This window comes from Mizuhopecten yessoensis, unplaced genomic scaffold (assembly GCF_002113885.1).
Source record: "Mizuhopecten yessoensis strain PY_sf001 unplaced genomic scaffold, ASM211388v2 scaffold10991, whole genome shotgun sequence".
Lineage (NCBI taxonomy): Eukaryota > Metazoa > Mollusca > Bivalvia > Pectinida > Pectinidae > Mizuhopecten > Mizuhopecten yessoensis.
The window spans coordinates 125,901-138,846 of NW_018408824.1; the positions used below are offsets into that span (position 1 = coordinate 125,901).

At 39.3% G+C, this 12,946-nt stretch overlaps 1 protein-coding gene across 1 annotated transcript in view; it reads left to right on the forward strand.

Moving 5' to 3' along the window:
- LOC110464472 overlaps window positions 1–5,011 on the forward strand; it is a 12,118-nt gene extending 7,107 nt beyond the window's left edge. The window contains exon 2 of the mRNA XM_021519709.1: window positions 3,546–5,011. Coding sequence (XP_021375384.1) covers window positions 3,546–5,011 — 1,466 coding nt within the window. The remainder of the gene's footprint in view (window positions 1–3,545) is intronic.
- The last annotated feature ends 7,935 nt before the right edge of the window (window positions 5,012–12,946 follow it).

The window sequence follows — 12,946 nt, forward strand, 5'->3', positions numbered from 1 at the left end:
AGGGACTTTTACTGACGTGACACCAAACACAAGTGTTTAGTTGTTTAGGGACTTTTACAGACGTGATACCAAACAAAAGTGTTTAGTTGCTTAGGGACACTTATACTGACGTGACACCAAACACAAGTGTTTAGTTGTTGAGGGACGTTTACGGACGTAACACCAAACACAAGTGTTTAGTTGTTCAGGGACTTTTACTGACGTGACACCGAACACAAGTGTTTAGTTGTTTAGGGACTTTTAGAGACGTGACACCAAACACAAGTGTTTAGTTGTTCAGGGACTTTTACTGATGTGACACCAAACACAAGTGTTTAGTTGTTTAGGGACACTTATACTGACGTGACACCAAACACAAGTGTTTAGTTGTTTAGGGACTTTTACTGACGTGACACCAAACACAAGTGTTTAGTTTTTTAGGGACTTTTACGGACGTGACACCAAACACAAGTGTTTAGTTGCTTAGGGACTTTTACGGACGTGACACCAAACACAAGGGTAGTGTTACTTTATGAATTTTCCTTTTTTTAGTACCACTGGTTATGTCAAAATGTACGGCTATGCCATCTGGTTATGTATATTTCTTCACTGTTTTGTTTTCTTCATAGACAAACTAAATTTCTGGAAAGGTGCTCTTAACTTTGCATTTTTAAATACCTTTTAATCGACTTCCAGAATAGGACTGACAAATGATACTCAGTTGTTTGTTATCATATGTTTCTTGCTTCCCCTACCTACTGTGTCTTCATGTCGCGATTAACTCGGTACACATGGGCTTGCTTCCCCTACCTACTGTGTCTTCATGTCGCGGTTAACTCGGTACACATGGGCTTGCTTCCCCTACCTACTGTGTCTTCATGTCGCGGTTAACTCGGTACACATGGGCTTGCTTCCCCTACCTACTGTGTCTTCATGTCGCGGTTAACTCGGTACACATGGGCTTGCTTCCCCTACCTACTGTGTCTTCATGTCGCGGTTAACTCGGTACACATGGGCTTGCTTCCCCTACCTACTGTGTCTTCATGTCGCGGTTAACTCGGTACACATGGGCTTGCTTCCCCTACCTACTGTGTCTTCATGTCGCGGTTAACTCGGCACACATGGGCTTGCTTCCCCTACCTACTGTGTCTTCATGTCGCGGTTAACTCGGTACACATGGGCTTGCTTCCCCTACCTACTGTGTCTTCATGTCGCGGTTAACTCGGCACACATGGGCTTGCTTCCCCTACCTACTGTGTCTTCATGTCGCGGTTAACTCGGCACACATGGGCTTGCTTCCCCTACCTACTGTGTCTTCATGTCGCGGTTAACTCGGCACACATGGGCTTGCTTCCCCTACCTACTGTGTCTTCATGTCGCGGTTAACTCGGCACACATGGGCTTGCTTCCCCTACCTACTGTGTCTTCATGTCGCGGTTAACTCGGCACACATGGGCTTGCTTCCCCTACCTACTGTGTCTTCATGTCGCGGTTAACTCGGTACACATGGACTAGCGTCGAATATCACAACTTAATTGCTAGATATCGCCTGGTGACGGACACAATAACAAAGAGACAGGTTGATGAAGACTTTGGACAAGTTTTGTGGTCAACATAAAGATCTGGCAGAGAAATGGGCTACTTCTGTTTGTGGTATGGAGGTCGATATTTTGTATAAGTGGAAGTTACCGTTCATAGGAAAACATCACATTGCAGTGAGACAGTTGATGGTTAATAGTCATACCTGTAGTATGGTAACATCCGGGCCATCAAGAGTGATTACTATGAGTTGAAATAACTTGTTTCATAATTGTTGTAAAATAAATTAAGTTTATATTTATATTTATATAGTATCATATAGGTCCATTCTAAACGGAATTCTTATTCATAGTCATCACAATTTGTGACCGTACCAAAACAGGTAATGCTGCCCGTCTTCTAACAAAACAGTCCAACTAAATAGTATTGCTTCCGATTCACCTACACACATTTGGATCATCTAGAATTGATTGTAGACTCAGTGTTTACGCTATTACACGACAGTATCAATGGTACGGAACTATCATATGACAGGAATAATGCAGATCACGCCTTCTAGTTTACAAGTCTTGGGCAATATCATATATTTTATAAATATTAAGTTTGTATTCAAATTACGCATTTAATGACGTAGAATTTCTTTCAACATTGCCTTGTATCAAATTGATAAATACCAATAATAGGATGAACATTTTATTCAGATTTGGAAACACCATTGCCATAAAAAGTTAACTTGGCTTTTGTGGTTTTTGTGCCGGCTATTGTAGAACTATTAGTACAGACTGTGGGAACCCGGCAGGGTAAAGAAGTAGATCCATTAGTACAGACTGTTGGAACAGAGCAGGGATAAGACGTAGAACCATGAGTACAGACTGTGGGAACTGAGCAGGGTAAAGAAGTAGATCCATTAGTACAGACTGTGTTCCCACAGTCTATGCTAATGGTTCTACTTCTTTATCCTACCGTGTTCCCACAGTCTGTACTCATGGTTCTACGTCTTATCCCTGCTCTGTTCCAACAAACAATACTAATAGTTCTACGTCTTAACCCTGCTCTGTTGGAACAGAGCAGGGATAAGACGTAGAACCATGAGTACAGACTGTGGGAACGAACAGAGCAGGGTTAAGTCGTAGAACCATTAGTACATACTGTTGGAACAGAGCAGGGATAAGACGTAGAACCATGAGTACAGACTGTGGGAACCCGGCAGGGTAAAGAAGTAGATCCATTAGTACAGACTGTTAGAACAGAGCAGGGTTAAGACGTAGAACTATTAGTACAGGCTGTGGGAACAGAGCAGAGTAAAGAAGTAGAACCATTATTACAGACTGTGGGAACAAAGAAGGGAAAAGAAGTAGAACCATTATTACAGACTGTGGGAACACGCCAGGGTAAAGACGTAGAACCAATAGTACAGACTGTGGGAACGAACAGAGCAGGGTTAAGTCGTAGAACCATTAGTACAAACTGTGGGAACAGAGCAGAGTAAAGAAGTAGAACCATTATTACAGACTGTGGGAACACAAAAGGGTGGGGACGTAGAACCATTAGTATAGACTGTGGAAACAGAGCAGGATAAAGAATTAGACCCATTAGTACAGACTGTGGAAACAGAGCAGGGTAAAGAAGTAGAACCATTAGTACAGACTGTGGGAACACAACAGGGTGAAGACGTAGAACCATTAGTACAGACTGTTGGAACAGAGCAGGGTTAAGACGTAGAACCATTAGTACAGACTGTGGGAACAGAGCAGGGTAAAGAAGTAGAACCATTAGTACAGACTGTGGGAACAGAGCAGGATAAAGAATTAGAACCATTAGTACAGACTGTGGGAACACAACAGGGTAAAGACGTAGAACCGTTAGTACATACTGTGGGAACACGGCAGGGTAAAGACGTAGAACCATTAGTACAGACTTTGGGAACAGAGCAGGGTAAAGAGGTAAAGAAGTAGAACCATTAGTACAGACTGTGGGAACACAACAGGGTAAAGACGTAGAACCATTAGTATAGACTGTGGGAACAGAGCAGGGTAAAGAAGAAGAACCATTAGTACAGACTGTGGGAACAGAGCAGGGTAAAGAAGTAGAACCATTAGTACAGACTGTGGGAACACAGCAGGGTAAAGAAGTAGAACCATTAGTACAGACTGTGGGAACACAGCAGGGTAAAGAAGTAGAACCATTAGTACAGACTGTGGGAACACAGCAGGGTAAAGAAGTAGAACCATTAGTACAGACTGTGGGAACACAGCAGGGTAAAGAAGTAGAACCATTAGTACAGACTGTGGGAACACAGCAGGGTAAAGAAGTAGAACCATTAGTACAGACTGTGGGAACACAGCAGGGTAAAGAAGTAGAACCATTAGTACAGACTGTGGGAACACAGCAGGGTAAAGAAGTAGAACCATTAGTACAGACTGTGGGAACACAGCAGGGTAAAGAAGTAGAACCATTAGTACAGACTGTGGGAACACAGCAGGGTAAAGAAGTAGAACCATTAGTACAGACTGTGGGAACACAGCAGGGTAAAGAAGTAGAACCATTAGTACAGACTGTGGGAACACAGCAGGGTAAAGAAGTAGAACCATTAGTACAGACTGTGGGAACACAGCAGGGTAAAGAAGTAGAACCATTAGTACAGACTGTGGGAACACAGCAGGGTAAAGAAGTAGAACCATTAGTACAGACTGTGGGAACACAGCAGGGTAAAGAAGTAGAACCATTAGTACAGACTGTGGGAACACAGCAGGGTAAAGAAGTAGAACCATTAGTACAGACTGTGGGAACACAGCAGGGTAAAGAAGTAGAACCATTAGTACAGACTGTGGGAACACAGCAGGGTAAAGAAGTAGAACCATTAGTACAGACTGTGGGAACACAGCAGGGTAAAGAAGTAGAACCATTAGTACAGACTGTGGGAACACAGCAGGGTAAAGAAGTAGAACCATTAGTACAGACTGTGGGAACACAGCAGGGTAAAGAAGTAGAACCATTAGTACAGACTGTGGGAACACAGCAGGGTAAAGAAGTAGAACCATTAGTACAGACTGTGGGAACACAGCAGGGTAAAGAAGTAGAACCATTAGTACAGACTGTGGGAACACAGCAGGGTAAAGAAGTAGAACCATTAGTACAGACTGTGGGAACACAGCAGGGTAAAGAAGTAGAACCATTAGTACAGACTGTGGGAACACAGCAGGGTAAAGAAGTAGAACCATTAGTACAGACTGTGGGAACACAGCAGGGTAAAGAAGTAGAACCATTAGTACAGACTGTGGGAACACAGCAGGGTAAAGAAGTAGAACCATTAGTACAGACTGTGGGAACACGGCAGGGTAAAGAAGTAGAACCATTAGTACAGACTGTGGGAACACAGCAGGGTAAAGAAGTAGAACCATTAGTACAGACTGTGGGAACACAGCAGGGTAAAGAAGTAGAACCATTAGTACAGACTGTGGGAACACGGCAGGGTAAAGAAGTAGAACCATAAGTACAGTCTGTGGGAACACAGCAGGGTAAAGAAGTAGAACCATTAGTTTAGACTGTGGGAACACAACAGGGTAAAGACGTAGAACCATTAGTACAGACTGTTGGAACACAACAGGGTAAAGACGTAGAACCATTAGTACAGACTGTGGGAACACGGCAGGGTCAAGAAGTAGAACCATAAGTGCAGTCTGTGGGAACACAGCAGGGTAAAGAAGTAGAAACATTAGTACAGACTGTGGAAACACGGCAGGGTAAAGAAGTAGAACCATTAGTACAGACTGTGGGAACACAACAGGGTAAAGAAGGTAGATTATTACAGCTATCGGTCTCCTCGACTCTATCTCTCATCACACACTCAACCATTTGGCGCCAAATCCAGACGATATACGGTCGACCTGACGAGTACAATACGAAAATAAAACAGATTTACTGGCTGAAAGATTGTCAAATATGGAATTTAATCAAATATTCAGTAAAATGAGTCGTATATCAGGACATGTCATGTTTACTTTGAAACTTTAACAGCAAGTATCAAGTAAACACACCGCCAGCATTGCCAGCGCAGTGTCTCAGTGGTGGATATTATATAGGTTACTTATTGCAAACAATATTACCGGCTAGGAAAACAATCTATGACCGATTGACAAATATTTGGAACAACAACTAAAGAAAAAAATAATTTCTGAAGAAGGTACATCCGATCTTAATAAACGTTCTGTATAAGATTCTGTAAACATGCAATTAGTTTAGTATAATTGAAACAGGTGTAACAGGCAAACGCAACTTTGTGTGATAGCGAATCCCGATAAGTTTGTCTGCGGCACATTCGCTAGTTATTCTGGAAAGTCTGCCATACCGAAATTTACACATAAAGCGACGCTTTCAGAAATAATTAATTTGTTATCAATTTTTAGAAAGTATATTATGTTTCAAATTCATAACGCCAATCAATGAAGCAATTACATGAGTACGCGCCGATTAAACAGGAATTGATAAAGCCAAAAATATGAATACGTGTCGATAAAAACGCCTAAGGATGCCACAGTCCACCTTATTAGCGGTACATATGAAGCTATGTATATATACTGCTCACAGCAGTGGCGTTTACGCCCTTATTGATGACACTCCTCATAGAAAGGCATTGCCAAACCGAAAGAAAAAAAAGCATATAGTACGATACACTGTATAGATATAGGATAATTATATATGATATTTTTTCCTTCTATTTTTCAATGTTTAAAAGCACTGATGGGTTTTAAATGGGCACAACGGTCACGTGGTGCTTTAAGTGTTTTCTTTGTTTGATTTTCTCTATCGACTTACCATTACCATTTTACAGTGATTGATTTACACGTGTAATAAGTGCCAAGCTTCCTATCTAAGCTTTATTGGATATAGATAAACAGAAAATAGAGTTTTTGTATGATATCAAATAGATTACACACACAATTCTTGTTTAATGTGATATTTAGATACGCACATGATACGTTTTATTTAAAAACTTCATATTTCAATTTTAAAAACTTATCAAAAATGAAAAAAGGAAACGTGTATTTGACGTTCAGATAATCACGTTTTAAATAATTACAATAAGTTTATATAATAATACTATTTTTTTGTGAATGACCCTAGCGACTAAACAACGACTGGACTGAGTACATCTTGACTAAATTAGATGAACATACCACATGGGCTTTGCGAACAATGTTTACTTGCCGAAATATTCACAATTGAAGTTCCAATTTAATCCGCCTTGCTACTTCCAGTCGCCATTTTGTAGACAGGGGCCTAATCTCGAGCTGATGCGCGTTTGAAAGAGTTTGAAGTATTGCAAAGCTTCTAAACGATCATGCCCCAAGAACATACTCTCAGGATGTTGTTTTTGATAAATTTACTATCAATTATTTACTATATTTCTTTTGTGTATCACTTTCATTAATTCATAAAAAAGCAAATAGATTTTTTCCTCTTCGAACTTTTTTTTTCAAATGTTAAAACACATTTCTTCTTAAAAAAATGTTCTAGTTTCGAGATTATGATCAAACGTCGTCTGCTTCGCAAACATTCAAGAAAATAATATTTGCAATGTATTGATATTGTTTTTAACAACTCGTTTATTCTTTAAACTATCTTTAATTAATAAATATCAAGATCTTGCATTTTATGACGTAACCGGAAGCGCACTTGATACTATAACGTGACCCGGAAATACCTCACAACATAATCAGGACAGTAATAATAAACAGAGGTGCATCGAACATTAACATATTAGTACCGTATGTAGTGAGACACTGATGTGCTAGAATACAACACAAGGTAATACTCGTTTAATACATTGCTATCACATCAAGTACTAACTGACATTTTTGCGATCGCGCAGACCTACTTTCGTTTTACAGTTTACATACATTTGTACATGTCGGCATCAACAGTATACCTTAACTTGTGTCCTTCATCGTGCTGAATATTATACATAGGCGCATTCGAGGTAAAGTTCGTGATTAAAAGCTTGTGTGTGTGTGTGTTTTTTTTTATCTTAAAATTATCGGATAAAAGCATAGTGGCATGTTACTTCAAAATACAAGATACAAGAATCATTATTTTACGTTGAATATATGTCTTAGTTAACATAATCTCTCAGGAGCTTGTATTTCGACAAACATATATGTATATATATATATAAATGGTACAACACATTTTTATCACAAGATACCTACGTTGGAAAGATTAAGATAAAGAGGCTAAATAATCATGCTGTACAAAATTTGGCACTAAAACAACTTACTTAAAAACCAGTCCAGAGGGCAGGTGATTGGGACATAGCATTTATTTGTAACCAGGAGCACGGGTTTGGTAGCCGTTAATATTAAAAGACGTTTTTAGTATTGATGCTGCTCGTGATGTATCTTTCGCTTACAAGTTAAAGCGTCGTTATCCAAAAAGATGAATAGTACAAAAAGGTCGCCTATGTATTTCCCTTGGTTATCATTTACAGTTAGAATATTGCCAATTATCTCTACCAACTGATCATATACAGAAAATGTTTCTTTAAGTATTGTCCTCCTTTGTTTTTTTTACATAAATCATGACATAGTCGACAAGGCAACTTGGTACTGGGCGCCGCCATATTTATTTACGTGCACAGGGACTTGGTATTAATTTCTAACCTCAGTTCACATATGTGTATTCTATAATGTATGATATACAAAAAAATATGTGGACCATAGGATGGTAATTCGTGCCAAGTCCCTGTGTCAGGTTCAATCATTTGAAAGCTTAGAGAACAAGGCTAAATCCGCTAAGGTTGAATACATGAATATGTGAATACAAAATGAACTCTTGGCTAGCAAAGATGAGATATTACAGGCTGGACAGATAATGACAACAAAAACAGGCTGAAAACATGCATGGAATATGTTTTTCTTAAGGGAGGCTGTATAAACACATGATTATGTAAAATCATGATGGAAGTCCATTTTACCCGAATTACCTGACGATGTTTTCAATACCTTCAGTTCATCTATATTTCCACACTGTTCTCTGTATAAGGGATAGGAATCAGTTTGTTTTTTGGGGGTTTTATAAATCCTTGCAACCACTTTTAAATCATATGTATAAGAAAGGTCTGCCAAATATCTGTCTCTTTGACAGCTTTACTACAAATATATAGCAGGAATTGAACTTTCTATATCAACTGCACTACTCTTCATATTATTTGTTGACCTTTTTTTTGCTACAATACATGGAGTTTCCTCACAAGATGCTGATAACAGAAAAGAGTCTGAAACCTTTATCATATCTTTTAGAATACTGTGTTTAAAAAAAATGTTATACATGTATCTCTTCGATCCACTAAACATCAACAAACAACATTTAAACCCTTCATTCCCTAAACATGTTATTAAAAGGATTGTAAAAAATAAATATGTGTTCGCTTAAATGTTAAAATATTTCTGTTCAACATTCATATTTACAGTGGTGTTCAAATCCACTAATACATAAGTTGACATAAAATTGTACTGCAGTATTTTTTGGTTTGACTTTTGACAGCTAAATAAGTCTCATCAAGGGTCAATGAAATGGGAGATATTTAAAAATACCCAAAATTCGCCAAGAAAGCTGAAATTTACAAAAGGCCAAAAGGTGAAACTTTACACCATGCAGGCCAGGTTTGAACATTTTACTGTAATGTTTGTTTTACTTTCCGTGTGGGGAGGATTTTTAATGCATCTCGACTGTTATATCAATCAATTAATTTTCATTTAGATGGTATCCCTGAGAATTATTTCTTAAATAATTTAAAATTTGTTTCAAGTGATACTCATACTCTCTGTTTTAAACTAGAAACACTTGCTATGTACTCTAAGTATTTGTGCATTTATGATTGATTGTCTTCCTTTGGATAATATTTCTGTGAGTTGTGCCCCACACATGATTTCCTCACATTCCTTTCTGTTATATATCGGATATAGTTTGTTACTTCTATAAGTTCCAAGTTTCCTTTTAGATAAAATATGTCATGTTTAGGTGATTTTTGAGAATGGGTGGTTTTGCTTATTGTTTTGCAAGGTAACAATATTTTTATGTTTATAATATATATAGAGTGCTCCCATAGCTACCACTTTCTTTAAAATGTAGATTTTCTTCCCATTGTTTTTGGATGAAAATATCCTGAAATTTTAGATAGTTTTGAAGTTTTGCTTAAAACTTACCATACGGACAATGTCAGACAATTTCAGACATGCGAAACATATAATAATGTGTCATTCTTCTTGAATTTGGTGTACAGATAGATCTTGAATTGACAGATCTGTCAGATCAGCACAAATTACTTCAATTGGAGTCTGCATAAAGAGTTATGTCCTTTCACTTTCTTTTTCAAGATTACATGATTCAAACAATTTTCTACCTGAGTCATCGAATCTGTCAAAATCTGTCAAACGATAATTTACATACAATGTACATGGGGGAGGGGGGAGGGAGGGGTTAAAAGTTCGCCCCTGAGGAATCGGGGATTTTCTTTCATGTCTACGACTTGGGGGACATTGAACATTGAACAGACCTAAATAGATCTTCTGCCCCCACTGCCCCCATTGCCACACACTTGGGATCTTAAATCTTTCCTTTCTTTCTTCACTGTTCTGCCTTTCCTTAGCCGTGCCGCCTGAGAAGCATGGCGAACACTTAAGGATCAGTCTGTCCGTCATCACACGTTATCGTTGGCGGTGGCAGTCACATTTACGTTTTCCAGACTTTTTTCGCCACCATTTACCATATCGATTTGTAACTTTGTATGTGGCTTAATCATAATAGATTACAGATCAAGTTCGAACCACGTGCCGATATTTTATTTGTTTGCTGGAGTTACATGTACGGCCCACACATTGCGAGTTCTCATAATTAACTGTTTGCCATACTTTGTTCGTTACCGCTTGCCACTTAGTATGTGGCTTTATCAGACATAATTAAAGGTTTAACAGACACAATTATGTCATCCTTATCCTAGCTGACACATGATGTTACACAGGGCTGACATTTCTAATATTGACACCTGGATCAATTCAAACCTCAGCATGCTTTCTCATGCTGTCCGTGTTATTGATGGCTAGAGAACACAAAGCCGAACTGTACTCACTGCCATGCGAGTTGTAAACATGTTCTACAATTAATTAAGGAAGTCGACGAGGATCTAACCTAAGATTAATTGAATTCTCGGGGGATACTGTGACGGAATTAAATTCGACGTTAAAGGGAGATAATAAAGATTTACAAAGAAAAGTACAAGTATTGCCCTGGAAATAGATTAGTACGGTAAAGGTCAGAAAGAGAAATTCTATAGTTAATTGGTAATTCGGAAAGTGATTATAGACTAACAGTTCGTTCAAGTCGTCTACACACACAGTCCTAGTGCTGAAAAGCAACATTTGAAGATCTGTATATGACATACTAGACTGTAGACTGAAGACAACATTACCCTGCGTGACCTTCAATCATTGTGAAGACAACATTACCCTGAGTGACCTTCAATCATTGTGAAGACAACATTACCCTGAGTGACCTTCAATCATTGTGAAGACAACATTACCCTGAGTGACCTTCAATCATTGTGAAGACAACATTACCCTGAGTGACCTTCAATCATTGTGAAGACAACATTACCCTGAGTGACCTTCAATCATTGTGAAGACAACATTACCCTGAGTGACCTTCAATCATTGTGAAGACAACATTACCCTGAGTGACCTTCAATCATTGTCTTAATAACCACATTTCACGTCATTAATTGGCGAATTTTGTTTCACTTCGTTGTTATTGGCATTTGTACAATTCCAATTAATCCCATTTTGAAAGTTTCATGCAATGTAAACGCTTATTTTAAGAATCCTTCTAAGTGTCATTGCATTTACTCATATGTGCATGTATGTTTATGATGACCTACAACTGTATTGGCATTATTTCCAGCCATATCGATTATCCAACATTTCATTGTGTTTATATTCCAATTGTCTCTATTGAAAAAACTTTTAGTAAATCTGAAGTTTGCGAAAGTAGCACACTTTATACAATTGTCATGAGGGAGACTGCATAGCCAAGTGATAGCGGGTATGTATATTGTCATGATGGAGACTGCATAGCCAAGTGATAGCGGGTATGTGTATTGTCATGATGGAGACTGCATAGCCAAGTGATAGCGGGTATGTGTACATTGTCATGATGGAGACTGCATAGCCAAGTGATAGCGGGTGTGTATATTGTCATGATGGAGACTGCATAGCCAAGTGATAGCGGGTGTGTATATTGTCATGATGGAGACTGCATAGCCAAGTGATAGCGGGTGTGTATATTGTCATGATGGAGACTGCATAGCCAAGTGATAGCGGGTGTGTATATTGTCATGATGGAGACTGCATAGCCAAGTGATAGCGGGTGTGTATATTGTCATGATGGAGACTGCATAGCCAAGTGATAGCGGGTGTGTATATTGTCATGATGGAGACTGCATAGCCAAGTGATAGCGGGTGTGTATATTGTCATGATGGAGACTGCATAGCCAAGTGATAGCGGGTGTGTATATTGTCATGATGGAGACTGCATAGCCAAGTGATAGCGGGTGTGTATATTGTCATGATGGAGACTGCATAGCCAAGTGATAGCGGGTGTGTATATTGTCATGATGGAGACTGCATAGCCAAGTGATAGCGGGTGTGTATATTGTCATGATGGAGACTGCATAGCCAAGTGATAGCGGGTGTGTATATTGTCATGATGGAGACTGCATAGCCAAGTGATAGCGGGTGTGTATATTGTCATGATGGAGACTGCATAGCCAAGTGATAGCGGGTGTGTATATTGTCATGATGGAGACTGCATAGCCAAGTGATAGCGGGTGTGTATATTGTCATGATGGAGACTGCATAGCCAAGTGATAGCGGGTGTGTATATTGTCATGATGGAGACTGCATAGCCAAGTGATAGCGGGTGTGTATATTGTCATGATGGAGACTGCATAGCCAAGTGATAGCGGGTGTGTATATTGTCATGATGGAGACTGCATAGCCAAGTGATAGCGGGTGTGTATATTGTCATGATGGAGACTGCATAGCCAAGTGATAGCGGGTGTGTATATTGTCATGATGGAGACTGCATAGCCAAGTGATAGCGGGTGTGTATATTGTCATGATGGAGACTGCATAGCCAAGTCATAGCGGGTGTGTGTATTGTTATGATGGAGACTGCGTAGCCAAGTGATAGCGGGGGTGTATATTGTCATGATGGAGACTGCATAGACAAGTGATAGCGGGTGTGTACATTGTCATGCTGGAGACTGCATCACCAAGTGATAGCGGGGGTGTATATTGTCATGATGGAGACTGCATTGGCAAGTGATAGCGGGTGTGTACATTGTCATGATAGAGACTGCATAGCCAAGTGATAG